At 61.5% G+C, this 15,666-nt stretch overlaps 4 protein-coding genes across 13 annotated transcripts in view; 2 read left to right on the forward strand and 2 right to left on the reverse strand.

Annotated features, from left to right (window-relative positions):
* Positions 1-196: 196 nt before the first annotated feature.
* Positions 197-5,682, reverse strand: NDUFA11 (NADH:ubiquinone oxidoreductase subunit A11). Its single transcript, XM_032307819.1, has 4 exons — positions 5,485-5,682; positions 1,948-2,040; positions 1,733-1,855; positions 197-377 (listed from the first exon to the last, which is right to left on the reverse strand). Exons 1-4 carry the CDS (start codon positions 5,579-5,581, stop codon positions 265-267), a joined length of 426 nt encoding a protein of 141 aa, XP_032163710.1. The 5' UTR covers positions 5,582-5,682; the 3' UTR covers positions 197-264.
* Positions 5,683-5,748: 66 nt separating this feature from the next.
* Positions 5,749-10,232, forward strand: VMAC (vimentin type intermediate filament associated coiled-coil protein). The gene is made up of 2 exons (XM_032307804.1): positions 5,749-6,937; positions 8,308-10,232. Exons 1-2 carry the CDS (start codon positions 6,747-6,749, stop codon positions 8,624-8,626), a joined length of 510 nt encoding a protein of 169 aa, XP_032163695.1. The 5' UTR covers positions 5,749-6,746; the 3' UTR covers positions 8,627-10,232.
* A 1,247-nt stretch (positions 10,233-11,479) lies between these two features.
* Positions 11,480-13,175, forward strand: CAPS (calcyphosine). Its single transcript, XM_032307794.1, has 4 exons — positions 11,480-11,966; positions 12,041-12,218; positions 12,356-12,562; positions 12,635-13,175. Exons 1-4 carry the CDS (start codon positions 11,605-11,607, stop codon positions 12,734-12,736), a joined length of 849 nt encoding a protein of 282 aa, XP_032163685.1. The 5' UTR covers positions 11,480-11,604; the 3' UTR covers positions 12,737-13,175.
* A 4-nt stretch (positions 13,176-13,179) lies between these two features.
* The window catches only part of RANBP3 (RAN binding protein 3), a 54,376-nt gene continuing 51,889 nt past the window's right edge, over positions 13,180-15,666 (reverse strand). For all 10 annotated transcript variants that reach the window (XM_032307726.1, XM_032307746.1, XM_032307736.1 and 7 more), the window contains 3 exons: positions 15,159-15,301; positions 14,552-14,732; positions 13,180-14,445 (listed from right to left, as the gene is read on the reverse strand). In XM_032307726.1, coding sequence (XP_032163617.1) covers positions 14,402-14,445; positions 14,552-14,732; positions 15,159-15,301 — 368 coding nt within the window. In that variant the 3' untranslated portion in view covers positions 13,180-14,401. The remainder of the gene's footprint in view (positions 14,446-14,551; positions 14,733-15,158; positions 15,302-15,666) is intronic.

A 15,666-nucleotide genomic window follows, 5' to 3' on the forward strand; every position in this document is an offset into this window, starting at 1 on the left:
GCTACAGGGAGGGCTGGGGCTGCACAGCTCCTGTGTTCAGGGCCCAGGCGGTGCCGCTGGCCCTGCTGGAATAGACCCAGAGGCCTTCTGTGCCGGTCCCCTGCCGGGCTGCTGCTAGCATGTCACGGTCAGCTAGCCCGCCGGGGACGGGGCTTCACCCCAGAGAGCCGGAGAGCAGAGGAGGGAGGCGCACACGAACAAGTATACACAGAATTTATTTCTCTTTGCTTCGGAACCTGCCCGCAGACCCAGGAGGCGGCGGGACTACACCTTGGGCGCCGCGACGAGCTTCCAGCCCTCCAGCTGGCCCATCTTGAACAGCGCGGCCGTCATGCCCATGTACGCGCAGGCGGCGGCTCCGACCCCGTAGCTGTGGGCTGTCAGTCGGGAGGGCGGCGTCAGGCGTGCGGGGGGCTCCCCCACGGCCACCCAGGAGCCCCAGGGCACGCCCTTCCCTCAAGATGTAGGGGACGGGGCTGTGGGCTCCTCGAGGACTAAGTCCGGTGACCCTCGGCTGAAGAGGAGTGTGGAAACCCGGCAACCGAGGCAGGAGGGAAGCGGGAACCTAGGTCTGGGTGTGGGGAAGGGGGCAGCTGCGCTCGGTCGAGTCTGAGCTGGTGCCCTGGCTGCAGGCGCCAGGCCCTGTTTGCTCTGTGGACCGTGAGAGCGAGAGCACAGGGGCCCCTGCTTGCCCGAGGGCTGTCGCTGGGCAGAGAGGCCAGCCTGCTGAGGGCAGGGCTCACCCTCTGGGCAGGCTGGGGTGTATGTCAAACCCTGGGATGTGCAGACCTCCCTCCACCATGCCCTCCTGCCTGACTGGAACCTTCCACCAGGCACTGGCCGGCTGGTGGGCCACAGCAGTTGCTAGGCCTGAGGCTGTGGGAGGTAGAGAGAGCGGTGTCTGCTCTGGGTTCCCAGTGGCTCCGGTGTGCAAGGCTGGTGTTGGGTTCCCGGCCTGCCTCCCACTAGGGAGGAATGCTCTGCTGGTTCCCATGTGACCTCGGGCCACCCAAGCCCCCTGAGTTAGTCCGCGCCTTTCTAGGTGGGCACGGGGAGTGTAGCTCCCCCGCGGAGCTGTGTTTGGTCAGGCAGGGTTCTGGGTGCTGCGGGAGGGACAGCAACACAAGGACCATGCATGGTCTCCACGCTTGTGGGCAGGGGCAGAGCCAGGCAGTGGCCTAGTGTTCTCTGACAAGGGGCAGCAGGGGAGGGCGACATGGAATGAGGGCAGTGGGGGTCCCAGATCACACACAGGGGGGTTTGGACAGTGAAAGAGGGAGCCGTGCGGACATCTGGGGGAATAGCACTCCAGGAAGTGGGCATATCACATGCAAAGGCCCATGGGCAGGACTGGGCCTGGCTTGGAGGAAGAGCAAGGCAGCTTGGGTGGCTCGTACAGAGCGAGCAAGGGGGAGACGGGGAGGAGGGGAGGGCAGAGGGGACAGGGCAGGTCATGCTGCCCCCTGGGAGTCAGGCTGAACGGCACCGGGAGCCACAGGGAGCTGTAGGGACTTGGTGAGGTAGATATGCAGCAGGTGCTTAAGCAAGGCAGCTCTTAGTATTACTGAACTGGCTGGCGACAGAGGTTCAAAGTCACGGGAAGGTTTCACCGGGACTGCCCCCTCCTCTGCAGGGCGCGCGTCTCACACACCTAGGCCCCCCGCCTGGTCCCTGGTCTGGGACAGAACGGGGGGTTGTGGTCAGTGGAGGTCGGGGTGGGGGGCTCACTCACTGCGTGCTCCCAGGGTCAGGCCTCCGGCACAGCCTCCAATGAAGTAGTTCAGGGGGTCGTCGGGCTTCTCGCGGACCTGGGCGCTGAGGCAGGAGGTAAGGCCAAATATGGCTCCGATGGCGGCTGTTGGGGTGCGGGTAGGGGGGTGAGCGCTGAGTCAGGGCCCTGGGGCCAGTGCCACGAGGGCCCCTAAGGAGCAGCCAAGGCCTGCTCACCTGCAGTAAATGTGTAGCGCCCTGTCCTCGCCACCCCCTCCAGGAAGGTATCCGGGGGCTGGAGTATGACACTGTAGGCAGAGACGATCAGGCCTGTGGAACCAGAGAGGGGAAGGTGTGTTGGACCAGGGCCTGGGCGCTGAGACCAGTAGTGTCCCTGGCTGGGGGCAGGCCCCTCCACTGTCAGAGGAACCCTTTCTCTCTCTATCCCCAGGTGCTCGGAAGGAAGCTCCTAGCACCATCCCTTCACCCAGGAAGGGGCTGTTCTGAGGTTTACCCAGGGTCCCACAATGGGCAGCCATGGTGGGATTCCAACCCCGTCTACTGCTCCAAGCCCTGGGCTCCCACCCCCACCTCCAGGCCCCAGCCTCCCTCCTCAAGGCCTGACCTAGGCCAGGGCCCTTCGCCCTCCACAGTGCACGGGTCCAGCCTGCAGCAGACAGGAGAACAGGCCCGGGGGCCAAGAGGAGGGGCTGCTCTCCAGCCTCAAGTGGCAGCACAGACACCATGGCTGCGCCCCACTGGGCTTGGCGTCCGGATCCTGCTCCCCACTCCCGGCCAAGGCTGCATTCTCCCATGGGGCCCAGGGCTCCTGGGGCTGCCAAGGCCTGCTGCTCATCACCCTTGGGCCCCCTCCCTGCTGGCAGCTCGGGCCTGGGCCCATCCCTCACACCTGGCTGGCTCGGCAGCCGCTCCCGCCCACCCAGCCTCGACACTCTGGTCAGCTTTTCCATCTCTGCTCGCCCTCGCCTCCCTGCCCGACGCTGGTTCTTACGCATGAGGGGCCTGGCAGGGGCTGGGCCTGCAGCCGAATGCCAGGTGGGTGGTGAGGCCCGAGGCTCTGTCCTCAGGCACCCTGAGCAAATACTGGTCCCGGCTGGTGTGTGGGTCTGGGGTGAGGCCAAGGCAAGGCCCTGGGCAGAAATTCCTCAGTGGGGGGCAGACCAGGGCCCACCTGGCTGGCTCCAAGTCAACAGAAACAGCCCAACAGAGCTCCCCAGGCCCCAGCTGACCCTGCTCAGGCAAGCAACACAGCCCTCCTCTCCCTGCAGACCTGCAGCATGGCCCAGTCACCACAGGGACTCCCAGGGCCAGCCTGTCCCAACCTGTCTGCCAGCTCACAGTCCATGCTGCACAGACCGTGCCCCCACTATCCTAATCCCCGTCGAAGTCCTAGAACTGGGAGTGGATGACCCGGGAGCCCCCGATTATCCCAGGACAAAGACCACCCCACCCCAACTGTCTCCTAGCAATCATCCAATACAGTGACCTGCCACAGGTGTGGTCTCTACTGCCTCTACTGTGATCTCTGCTGCCTCTGACCTTTCCATGGCCCGCCATCACCCCGCAAAAGGCCCCCTTCCCATCCCCACCTGCTCCTGGCTCTCTATCAGTCTCCAGCAGTGACCTCCGGACGCAGCGCAACGCGCTCGGCCCACCCGCCCTCCCCATCCCTCCCTTCCTCCACAGGGAGCGCATGCCGTCGCCCCTGGTCACAGTCACTGTGTGCTCGCGGCCATTCATCCAGCCGGCACCCATCCACCGACAAGAGTCACTGGGTGCCTTCACTCATTCATCCACTTGATTCATCCAGGGTCACCGTGCCCCCCCAGGGTGCTGAGCCCTGCGAGGCGCGTACCGGCTCCGTTTCCTCCAGGAAAGCGAGCAGGAAACAAGCATGTTCTCTCACTGAAGCCTGAGGGGAGGCAGGGAGGTAAGGAAGGATCCAGGAGCCAAGTCCTGTAGGCTGAGTGGAGCTGGCCAGTGAGAGAGAATGCAGGCGGGCGCAGTGAGCGACACACACACACACACACACACACAGCGACACCCTCAAAGGCTCACGGGAGCCGGAGACCACCATAAATCCGAGCTGCCTGGCACGGACCTCTGTCAAAGGTCCCCACCCACACTCCCTCAAAGACCTTCCAGCAAGCCCCCCGGGACTCCTAACTCTCAGCAGCACCCCACTCCTGGAACGTGCTCCATCTCCCCCAACAGCCTCCTGGGACTTCAGTCCACCCCCATGGCCTGCGCATTTGTGGTCACACATGCTCACTCCGACTCACAAACACCAACATTAGGGTCTTTCTCAGGTTCAAAATCCCTTAAACCACCCACTTCCCGAAATCTCCCCGAAGGCTCCCCCATGCCCCTCAGGGTACCTCCCCTTCTAATTCCCCTTTAGACACAACCATGAGCCTCCCTAAACTCCTGCCAGGCATTCCCCAATGTCCGCATCTCCCTAGAAGAATGTGCTGGAATAACATCCCCCTGCACTGGTCCAATCCCGCACCGCGCAACCCTCTCCAAAGGCCCCCCAGAGACCCCGCCACACACCTCTAGTGTCCCGACAACTCACCACTCAAGTAGATGCCACGTAAGCCATCCCCAGGGACTCCCCACCCACCCTCTCTCCCGAGGCCCCTCCACAGGGACCCTGCACGCACAGTCCTTGCCCCAGCCACCCCCAGGAGCAGATCAGCAGATGTGGATTTGCACACCGTCTCAAAAAGGCCCTGGGGTAGTTAACACACCTTCCTGGCCTTCAGTTTCAACCTCCAAAAAATGGGCACGATAATCGTTGATCTCAGAACAGGAGAGCAATGATTACCCTTAATCCAAATGCCTCCCAGGGGAGACTCAACTTCTGCCAGGCCTCGTTTCAGGAGCTGGAGATAGGGAGGTGGCCAAAACTGTCATTCCTACTTCTCAGAGAGACCGGAAGGGGCGAGACGCCGAGGTGTCCCCTGCAGGAGAGTGCCAGGGCTGAGTCCCCTCCTGTCCTCCCAAGGCTACCCTTATAGTAGCCCCGGACCCATCTCACCTGTGACCTCCTCGGCACCGCTGCGACCCTTCTGGTGGTCTCAGTAAAGGCTTCAGATCACCCTAACCATCCCACTCTCCTGAACCCTAAAAAGACTTGATCTCAACGTTCTCAAACTTCTGTACCCGCCCCCCACCCCCCGCCGGAGACACACCAATAATTACCCATGATTCTCCCAAATAACTTCAACTTCGTTAACTCTCCTGAATCCCCAGCTCCTTTGACCTCAAGAATGGCCTTCTGCCACTCAACGACTTCTCCAGAGCCTGGGGGTTCAACAATAACCCCCAAATCCCAGCCCCCACCCCCCGCAACCGCTTCTGACGATCCCAGTGGCCAGCCTGTCACACGTACCACTTCCCGGTGTCCTCCAACCCTGCCGGACCTCCTTCACACAAGAGTTCCTCAGGGCCGCCTCAGACACCCCCACGACGACCACGTGTCACCCCGTGAGATACCCAGCGCTCCTGCCACCCCCTCCGACAGCTCCCAGTGACCCCGTGGCCTCCCTGCGCCCTCTGAATTAGTCCAACACCCCCACAGAGTCTATCTCGTACAAGAGCTCCCCAGCAACCCAGGGCCGCCCCAGACACCCCGGCGACAACCTTACACCACCTGCGAGACCCCCAGCGCCCCGGGACGCCCTGGGACCGCCCCCAGCGATTCTATGACCTCCCTGCATCCTCTGCCCTCGGGGCCCGGCCGGCGCTCACCGGCGGCACCACTGATTGTGGTGCTGGCGTAGGTCTTGCGGTGGCACTCGGTGCCATCGGGGATGTCCAGGTATCGCTGAAGAAGCGTCCGCGCCATAACTGCGAACCCCCGACCCCTCACCACACAAGCCCGCCGGCTCCCCACGCACAAGGGCAGCCGCCGCTCGTTCTCGCGAGACTTCCTGGGCGGCGCGCGCAACCTCTCGGGCGCAGGGGTCGACAACAAGCGTGCAACTTTATTGAACGCCGCGGACACAGACACGGCGGCGCGCACGCGCCGAGTCGGGACTGGCGACAAGGAAGCACGCGTGCATCCTCAGCCAACTTCATCAAGGAGAAACTGAGGTCAGCCAGATTCGGTGAAGGCAGAGCTCGGTAGTTTCAACTCAGAAGGTCCTAGGTTAGGAAAGGTCGACTCCCGGAGGTGGGGCCTAATCCAGGGGCGGGCTATGACCGGTACTAGGCCTATCTCCAAGCGCAGTTCGGGTGCGGGGCGGGGCTCCACTTGATAGGAGCAAGCTGTAGCTCTGGGGCGGGGCACAGCGCAAATGTGACCACTCCCAGCGCCAGAATCTGCGTGGGGGCGTGGTCACACCCTGTCGGTCCCCAAGCCGGGCTCTGAACCGCGTGGGACTATTTTGGGGCGTGGCCAGGTTCGGGGGCGGGCAAAGGTACCGATCTCAGGGCTAGGGTTTTAGCGGGACACCAGTTTAGTGGCTGGCTTGTCCAAGCCCTGGGCCAGAGGATCTCCGCGATAGACTTGGGGGCAAGGCCAGAACCGGAGACACGCCCCGAAAGGGACTTGGCCAATCCAGAGCTGTATATTTGCTTAAGGGGCGTGGCCGTGGCCGTTGGGGTGGAGCTGAGAGAGGTGAATTCTGGGGCGTGGTCAGGCTTCCCGGCCCGTGGGACCCAGACCAATGCTGGTGTTGGCTTCTCAGTGGGGCGGGGCCTGTCTCGAAGGAGGGACCAGTCCCGTTGCAGGAGCCTGAACGGGGCGCGCCGCCGAGGACACCGGCCCCCCTGGGGGCGTGGGCTGTCAGGACCTTGGCCAATCTTGGAGTTAGGCGGGGTTCAGGGGCGGGGTCTCGAGGTGCCGGGACCAGTGCGGGTGTTTGGGTTTGAGGAGGGCGCGACCCATCGTGTCGTGGCCAATCGCTCCGAGGTACTGAGCGGGCCTCTGGGGGGCGTGGCCCAGGGGGGGCGTGGCCCAGGGGCGTGGCCCGGCCCGGTTCCGGGCCGCCGGGGAGCGCGCCGGGGCCATGTCGGCGCCGCCGCCGCTGCAGATCCGCGAGGCGAACGCACACCTGGCGGCTGTGCACCGGCGCGTCGCGGAGTTGGAGGCGCGGCTGGACGCGGCGGAGCGCACAGTGCGCGCCCAGGCCGAGCGCCTGGCCCGCCACGACCAGCAGCTGCGCGCTGCCCTGGACGAGCTGGGCCGCGCCAAGGACTGGTGAGGCCCGGGGCGGGCCAGGTGGACTTCTCTGAGGTGGGCGGAGGCGGAGCCGAGACTGGACGGGGAGGAGAGGCGCGGGAACCGTGTGCAGTCCCGTGCGGGCTGGACTACCGGTGGGATGGGAAAAAACACCAAAATACTCGAATTAGTCACTGGCACGTAAAGTTAAGAGGTATCACACAAGTGCAGATTTCTAACTTAGAGCCCACTTTTCCACAATGCAAAATCGGCTTTTTCCGAGTGGCGCAGGGGTCACCGACCTCCTAGGCACTGGGATCTATGGCAGGTTGTGGAGCAGAGGGGGATGGGCTCATACCAGCCGTTTTTGAAGAACCCCTCTGGTTTTGAAGAGGCGCTGAGGATTAAAAGGGATGAGACAAGTGCTCAGGAAGGAGGGAGGTCAGGGGCCCGGTGGGAACGGAGCTGGTTGGATTAATTCATCCATCTTTACTGCGTACCTACTGTGTCAGGCACTGTGCTGGGCGCTAGAGCACACAAGTGAGACCTACGTAGCACAGCCCTTAGGCAGACGCATCACTAGGCAGTTACAACATTGGATGGTTGGGGTTGTGATGGAAAGGCACATAGGATTCTGAGCGGACCTAGATGGAAGGCTTCCTGTAAGAGGAGCCGTCTAGGGGCGCCTGGGTGGCTCAGAGGGTTAAGCCTCTGCCTTCCCCTAGGGTCATGATCCCAGGGTCCTGGTATTGAGCCTGCTGTCAGGCTCTCTGCTTGGCGAGAGCCTGCTCCTCGCCTCCCCCAGCCCTCCACTTGCCTCTCTGCCTACTTGTGATCTCTGTCAAATAAATAAATAAGAAATCTTAAAAAAAAAAAAAAAGAGGAGCCATCTAAGCTGAACAACAACTAGGAAAAGATGTAGGGAAAAAGGGAATCGCAGGGGAGCAATCAGAGGGTTTTAGTTTGTTTTGGCTGCTGTTACAGAATGCCACAGGCTGGGGGGCTTAAACGACTGAAGATTTCTGCTCACGGTTCTGGAGGCTGGGAAGTGCCCCGGACAGATTCAGTTCCTGGCTTGCAGATGTTATCTTCTTGCTGTGTGCTCACAAGGCCAGAGAGCAAACTCTCTGGTGTACCTTCTTAGAAGGGCGCTAATTCTATGAGGGCCCCACTCTCATGAGCGCATCCCAAACGCTCCATCTCCAGATACATCACATGGCGGGGTGTGGCTAGGGATTCAACATAAGAATTTTGAGGGAACACATTCAGTCGGTAACAAGGGGGTCTTGAAGCAGTGGTGAGGAGCATGGCCTTTATCCTGCTGGGGAGCCCCGGGTAGTCAGGGGCAGGGAGGAGGAGAATCTCTGGTCCCCCCAGTACCGTAACTGCCCTGTCTTGCCTTCTGCCAGTGAGATTGCGGCTCTCCAGGAGCAGCTGCTGACCTCCGAAGCCACTGTCCACAGCCTGCAGGCTGCTGTACGCCAGAGGGATGAGCTCATTGGGCAGCTGCAGCCCCGGGCGGAGCTGCTGCAGGACATCTGCCGTCGCCGGCCACCCCTGGCCGGGCTGCTGGCCGCCCTGGCGGAGGCTGAACGCCTGGGGCCCCTGCCAACCAGAGACCCCAGCCACCCATTCCCTGGTGGGCCCAGCCCACGCCTTGCCAACAGCACTGGGGAAGAGGAGGACAGGGACCGCCTGCAGCCTGCAGTGTTTGGGACCACGGTGTGAGCCCCGGAGCACAGATTACACAATGGAGACAGAGTTCCACTGCTGTGGGTGTCCTTGGGGGTCACCAGTGTCCCAGAGGGGGTCCCGTGACAGAGCCATAATCCTTTGCAAGCATCAAAACCTGCTAAAAAGTCATAGATTTCAAACAGGCAGCCCGAGGCCCAAAGACATATTTAGTCCAGAGAGATTTTTCTTCTTTTTTTAAGATTTTATTTTTAAGTAATCTGTAGCTACACCCAGTGTAGGGTTTGAACTTACAACCCTGAGATAAAGAGTCGCATGTTCTACCAACTGAGCCAGCCATGCCCCCCGCCCCCTTTTTAAACAAAACTTTACATCAATCAACTTGTTGAAAAAATTGGCAACGTTTCACAAAAATCTGGATTTCTGGCTTCAGTCTTGGCCATGCCTGCTTGGATCTGAGCTCAGGGTACCCTCTTTAGCCAAAGTGTGAGGCCCACCTGGCTGCCTCATCTCTCTTAGGGCTGCATGTCTGGCCTCTGAAGCATCTGAGTTTGAGATCCTCGCCTGTGCAGGCAGATGGCATCAAGTTTTTCTCCCGCTTTCCCCCCGCCCCGATTTTTGTTCCTTCTGCAGCACCCCTCACCCCAGGCTAAAGCTTTCTTATTCTTCATCCCAGACAAGAACTGGGAACCTCAAGGCTTGTGCCGGTTTGCACTGGTTATATGGGGATGAACTTTTAATCCGAGATTCTTTCCCCTAAGCCTGCCTGCCTGTCAACCTTTAACCCGGAAGAGAGCGGGGTGGGAGGGGGGTGAGACATGCTGACACGCTGGCGGCCGGGTTGGGGTGCTGCCCCAGGGAGAGCTCAGGCATCCCTTTCCGCTGGCTGTTCCCTCTGCTTGGGACGCTCTTCCCCCAGATGTCACATGACCCATTCCTTGTCACTCAGATGTTTGCTATGGTGATCTCCGTGTGGTGATGTGGGGGGGTGGTGGGGGCCTTCCCTGCCTACCCCTGCTGTTACCCATTGTTTTCTTCAGGGGATGTCTTGTCACCAGAGTGTAAGCTGCCTGAGGGCAGCCCTCTTGTTCTTTATTCTTTATCACCAGCGCCAGGGGCACCCTGGGACCTCGGACCTCAGTAGGAACAGGATGGGGTTTGTGGGCCCTGAAGGGAGCCAGGGGCCCCCAGCACATCTGATGCGGCCCCAGCCAGTTTGGCTTTTCTAGCAAACAGCTCGCTCCTTTTGATATTCCCTAGAGAATCTATTTTTAAACTCCTTATTTCTATGCTGCTCTTCTCGGCCAGAGACGTTCAGGGTGCCTTCCCCCCCACCCCCCGCACCAAACCAGGGAACCCCCGTGCCTTTCTCTGCGCAGCCGGGTCCCACGTCTTCTTGCCTCCTTACTCAGGGAACCGTCCCACCAGGAACCACCGAGGGGCAGGGCCCGTTTTGGCCTGGAAAGGTTGGTGTCCGTCCCCAGCCCTCAGGATGGAGCCGGCCTGCCTGGTGTCTAACACTGACCCCTCAGAGCAGTAACAATGGCCCCGTTTTCTCTGGGTCAGTAAGGGGTACTGCTTGTACAAGGGGAAGGCGGGCTGAGGCCTGCCTGAGTTTAAGAATAAATTGGATGATTTCCTTGCCTTGGTCCTTCCCCCTTTCTTCCTGTGTGGGAGCTGGAGAGGTGGCCCCGGGTGGGGTCCTGCTGGGCTGGGGGACACAAGTTACAGTCACGGACACTCGTGTCTAATCTTTGCAGCCCACGCTTCCCCATCCTACAGCTATGGAAAGTGAGGCTCAGGGTGGTGAAGTCAGCTGGCCTCGGGGTCGGGAGGGCCTGGGCCACTTCCAGTTTCCGAAGTGGCTACTGTTGACATTCTGGTTCTCTTCAAACGAGGAGATGCGAAAGCAGAGTTACAGTAACTGCGGTGATATTTTACATTTTTCTATGGGGAAAAAAAAGTGTAATTTTTATAACCCTCATGAAAAACACAATGGAGTATTTCTCTGCCCACTTGAAGAGTTATGGACTGCAGCAAGCCCCCAGAATGTCACTGCAGTTTCGCATAATGCAGACAGTGTCACATCAGCTGTGGCCTGACCCACAGTGCTGGGCTGCGTGCGACCCGTGGCCTGGTTTCTGACAGCAGCAGCAGCTTCAACACCACCATTGTGCCCTGTCCGAGTCCAGGCTTTGAAAAGCCTCTGATGACCTCTGGGTCTCTGCGGCAGATGGGTCCCCAAACGGGGAACATGCTTTACTTACTTCCTGGAAATCCAGTGTCATTTTCAATCTTGCCAGTCGGGGGGACGCTCAGTCAGCGTCTCAATCGGAGGCCTTCTGTGATGGTGGCCTCGGTGCTTCTTGGATGCCATGGGGGGCCGGGGCCACTTTTTCATCTGGAACCGCAATGCCCCAGCTCCCCCATCTTGTTGGGAGCAAGACCACCAAGTGATGTTTGAGAACTGAAAAAACCGACCACCAAAAGACTCATGGCGACAGAAACCCCATACTGGCTCTGGAATAACTACCGGGAACTGCTTTGTCTGACTGAACGCTAGTACAACCTGTAAGACCGCTGTGTCCTGGCTCGGCCAGATCGCTCTGAGCGCCAGGACAGGGGCCTGGGCCGCCTCAAGGCCTTCTGAACTTGGATCCCTTGGCAGCTTTGGCTGTGAAAAGGGGCAGGGGGCCAGTAGAGCCCAGAGAGGAGAGGGGTTCTGCTCCAGGTCACAACAGGAATTGGGTCTTGAGCCTCCTCGGCATGGCCTTGCCTCTGTCTGGGACACTGTGGTCACTGGAGGGCTGTGGCCCATCCCTCCTTCTTGTGGCCAGGAAGGGGGACCACCCCCACTGCCTCTCTGGGTCTGGCTCTGTCCCAGACCTGGGCACTGCAAGGCTGGAAGTGACCAGGGCAGAGTGTGGGTGGTGGTGCCAAAAAGAGCACTGTCCTGTCCTCTTGGCCCTGCCACTCTGCGCCCCCCCGCCCCGCTCCGGGCTGTGTCTGGAGCTATGAGGCACTGGCACAGTGAGGGTTACAGCTGGGGCCCCTCCCAGTCTCCTGAGCCACCATCCCTTAGCAACAGGCCTGCCAGGCAGGACGCGCTGCCAACGCTGGGTAGAACAGGCAGGAGCCAGAGGAGTGGCTGTCTGGACTGCAGGACAGTTGCCGGCCAGGTGAGCAGGCAGGTGGACAAGGCAGGCTCGTGGCACCGGACCAGAGCCTGGTCAGCCGAGTGGGAGTCCTTCCTCGAACTCTCCCCCGGCCAGTTGCCCAGCGCCCGACCCGCCATGGATGCTGTGGACGCCACCGTGGAGAAGCTCCGGGCACAGTGCCTGTCCCGAGGGGCCTTGGGCATCCAGGGCCTGGCCAGGTGAGCTGTCCCCTTAAACCTTCTTAACCCCTAGACCCAGGGACCACTTTTTAACTGCGCCCCATACCCCTCAGGTTTTTCCGCCGCCTGGACCGGGACAGGAGCCGGACCCTGGACTCGGGGGAACTCCAGCGGGGCCTGGCTGAGCTAGGGCTGGTGCTGGACGCGGCCGAAGCAGAGGGCGTGTGCAGGCGCTGGGACCGTGATGGCAGCGGGACGCTCGACCTGGAGGAGTTCCTGAGGGCACTGCGGGTGAGGCCCTTCGCCCTGCTGCCGGAGGGGCGGGGGGTGCTTCGGCGGGCTCGCCGATGTCTGTGCTGACCTTGGGTGCCCGGGAGCCCCAGACTGGGGTGCACCAGACCCCCCCATCACTCCCTGCTCCTTTCCAGCCCCCCATGTCCCCAGCTCGGGAGGCGGTCATTGCAGCTGCCTTTGCCAAGCTGGACCGCAGCGGGGATGGTGTGGTGACCGTGGACGACCTCCGGGGAGTGTACAGTGGCCGCGCCCACCCCAAGGTGCGAAGTGGGGAGTGGACCGAGGAGGAGGCGCTCCGCCGCTTCCTGGACAACTTCGACTCCTCCGAGAAGGACGGGCAGGTGGGTGCCCACATACAGCCCCCACCCTCCGCCCAGGTCTCTGGTCCCTGCTTACAGCCTGTCTGTCCCCAGGTCACGATGGCTGAATTCCAGGACTACTACAGCGGCATAAGCACCTCCATGGACACAGATGAGGAGTTTGTGGCCATGATGACCAGTGCCTGGCAGCTGTGAGCTGGGTACACTTGCTCAGCACCCCCCCCCCGCCCCCCCCGGCCCCCTGGGGTCTTAGAACCCCAGGGAGCAAGGCCGTCTCTGTCCAGGCTATGCAGACCTTGGGCCTCACAGAGCAAGCCGCAGCTGCCTGCCCCCCACCCCCACCCTGAGCCAGCCAGCCCCCGGGCAGGGAAGCAAAGCTCAGCGTGGAGCCGGCCAGTCTTGGAAAGCAGCCAAGTTTAGTCACCTGCCCAGAGTTGGGGTGTGGGGTGTGGAGCAGGGGCTTGGGGCCTGCAGACAGGCCAGGCGGCTCTGAGAGGTGGACGCTGTTCCTGGCCGGGCTGTCCGGCTTCCTGAGGCCCCTGGGGCATGCAGGAGGCCAGGGTTTTAGTTAAAAGTTTTAATGTAGTTCCCAAATACATTTCATATGACAATCTTACATAAATGTTCCAAAACACATGGGCATTATCTGGTTTTACTTGTCACTAGTTGGCTAAGGCTTAAAGCAGAGAAGTGTGACTGGGTCTGTTGGGAGGGCCTTTGGTGTCTTCCCGGGGCCCAGGCTGCACACAACCAAGCCGAGGTGTGGGCGGCGCAGCTGTGGAGACAAAGCCTTCCACTCCCCCCGACAGTGGGGCTGGGCACTGTCCTCGGAACATCCTCGGAGCCCTGTGCACGGGGCCCTTCTTCACAGGCCGCCCCAGGTGGGTGAGGGCCGGCTGGCTCTTGGCCACGCTCCTGTGTGTGCCGCGAGTATGGGAGATGGCCGGTCGCCTGGAACCAGCCCCCCGCCCCCCCCAAAGGCCCTGCTAAGTTCCCTCCTCTGCCCCTGGTCCTGGATGGTTTCAGGGGCAGTGACCTCGTCCAGGGCTGGGCAAGGAATAGCCAGCAGCAAGAAGGTCTGTGCCTGGGTGCCAGATGGTGGGTGACTGACATGACGGGGAAAGGCAGGGGGTGGGTACGGACCCTCCCAGGTCCAGTGACCCTGTTTTTAGATAAGCTCTCTGCAGTCTGAGGCCCAACCCCTCAATACCCCATGACCAGCCCTGGAGCAAGCCTGGGTGGGGAACAAGTTGGGGCCTGACCCCACCTCAGCACAGAGGCCAGGAGCCTAGGCGGGAGGAGGATGCGGCCCAGGATGGAGCTGCGCCCGCTCAATGCACAGGAGAGTCTTAACCTCAGAAACCAAACACAAAGCCTTGGGGGAAAAAGATCTAAAAATACAAGCCCCGGATCAGAGTGTGGGAAACTGGATACGGTAGTTAACAGAGCGTCCAGCAGGCCCAGTGTTTATACTCGTGTGGACAGACCCGGTGGCCTGGGCGGGCGACGGCGGCAGAGAGGCCGGGGACACGAGGAGGGAGGCGGGAAGAAACAAGGCGTCCCAGTCCCAGTGAGAAGCCGTGACAAGTCTTAATGTGCCATTTCAATTCAAAGGAGGGGGAGGGAAGAAATGTTCTTTTTCGTTTTGCTCATCAATATGATGAGGTCTCGTGTCCCAAACCACATTCAGGCAGTTCCCGAGTCTGCTTCTGAACGGGACATGCGGATCCGAACTGTGGCCAACCCAGCGGGGAGTGTGGTTCCCGAGCCCCGCGCCTCCACACTGCCGGCGGGGTGGGGCAGGCGGGTGGGCAGACAGACGGACAAAGCAGCAGGCTCGCGGGCAGCCGGCTCCCGGCGCTATGTGCTTCCGGCCGTCTGCCCCTCCCCTTCCTCGCCGGCACCTGTTGGGAAGCAGCGGCCTCAACGTCAGGTCCCTGCCCTGGCTGGAGCCCCATCCCCTGGGGTCAGGCTCCCCAATCCCCGCCAGGGCTGGGACCGCTGGCTCACCGCCTCCAGTGGCCCCCGATGGAGCCAGGACGTCCTCGTCACTGTCGTCCTCGTTGGACGGGGCTGCCCCGGGTTCGGGGGCAGGCATCTTGGCTTCCTGCTCTTGCTCCACGCGGCTGCGCAGGGCCAGGATGCGGTGGTGCAGGGCTGCATACAGCTGGCCCGTGTCCTTGGAACTGGCCTGGGACAGGCGGAGGGAAGTGGCGGGCTTATAAGATTTCTTGGTCAGGGTGGCTGCTGCCCCCCAGTGATGGGATCCCATAGTCCCCGGCTGAGTCTGGGGAGGAGTCTAACCCTCTCTCCTCAACAAGCTCAGGGACAGTGGACCGAACGAAGCCCCAGGTGCCCCGGGGCCAGTCCTTCCCAGGGACACAGAGCTTGCAGCTGGGAGGGCACGTGTGATGCAGGCCCACTCCTGTCTCTCTTCCACGGACCCCTGTGGAAACTGGCCGGCCTAGAGGCCTCCCCCTTCACAAGCTGGCCCACACCACCGGTGCAGAGCACCCCCCGAGGGGCAGTGCTTACTGCAGTCCTGCGGGGGCCAGGCCGGGTACTTCCTCTCCCCAGCAGGTCGGTAGTATCCTGTCCCGTCCCCAGGGCTACTCACGGAGATCAGGAAAACCTTCACGCCCTGGTCCTCAGTGTCCATGGCTGTGATGCGAATGCTCTTTTCACTGGCCTTGTCAATCTGCATCTGGGCCCAGAGCTTGGTGTTGAGGATCAGCCGCAAGCTGCCCTGGGTCCGCATCACTGCAACGGACAAGGCCGCTCAGCCCTGGGCCCCGACCACCACCCCATAGCCAGCTAGGAGAACAGACACATTCCGGAAAGGAAAACACCACGAGGGCGAAACCCTGCAGTTGTCTCAAGGTCCACATAAGCTGCCCACCAGTCTGCTGAGCCCCACACGCTGGGGGCCAGCCCTGTACTAGCCAGCTCCCTCACGGCCACGTCTGCCACGGGGAGGGTTCTGCTGGTCCACCCAGCAGGTGCCAGGATGGCAGCTTCCTTGGGGAAGGGGATGATTAGGTGGGAGGCAGGGCCAGAGAGGGACATCTGGGGGCTGTGACACTGTCATGTGACACGCTGCCTAGAAGGCAGATGCCCCCTGACTG

Source organism: Mustela erminea, chromosome 1, assembly GCF_009829155.1.
Source record: "Mustela erminea isolate mMusErm1 chromosome 1, mMusErm1.Pri, whole genome shotgun sequence".
Lineage (NCBI taxonomy): Eukaryota > Metazoa > Chordata > Mammalia > Carnivora > Mustelidae > Mustela > Mustela erminea.

Coding starts and splice junctions, on each gene's coding strand:
- NDUFA11 (XM_032307819.1), bottom strand. CDS start 5,581: ATGGCGCGGACGCTTCTTCAGCGATACCTGGACATCCCCGATGGCACC. Junction 2,041..5,484: donor CACAATCAGTGGTGCCGCCG/GTGAGCGCCGGC, acceptor CTGGTTCCACAG/GCCTGATCGTCTCTGCCTAC. Junction 1,856..1,947: donor GCGCTACACATTTACTGCAG/GTGAGCAGGCCT, acceptor GCACCCCAACAG/CCGCCATCGGAGCCATATTT.
- VMAC (XM_032307804.1), top strand. CDS start 6,747: ATGTCGGCGCCGCCGCCGCTGCAGATCCGCGAGGCGAACGCACACCTG. Junction 6,938..8,307: donor CTGGGCCGCGCCAAGGACTG/GTGAGGCCCGGG, acceptor GCCTTCTGCCAG/TGAGATTGCGGCTCTCCAGG.
- CAPS (XM_032307794.1), top strand. CDS start 11,605: ATGAGGCACTGGCACAGTGAGGGTTACAGCTGGGGCCCCTCCCAGTCT. Junction 11,967..12,040: donor GGCATCCAGGGCCTGGCCAG/GTGAGCTGTCCC, acceptor CATACCCCTCAG/GTTTTTCCGCCGCCTGGACC. Junction 12,219..12,355: donor AGTTCCTGAGGGCACTGCGG/GTGAGGCCCTTC, acceptor GCTCCTTTCCAG/CCCCCCATGTCCCCAGCTCG.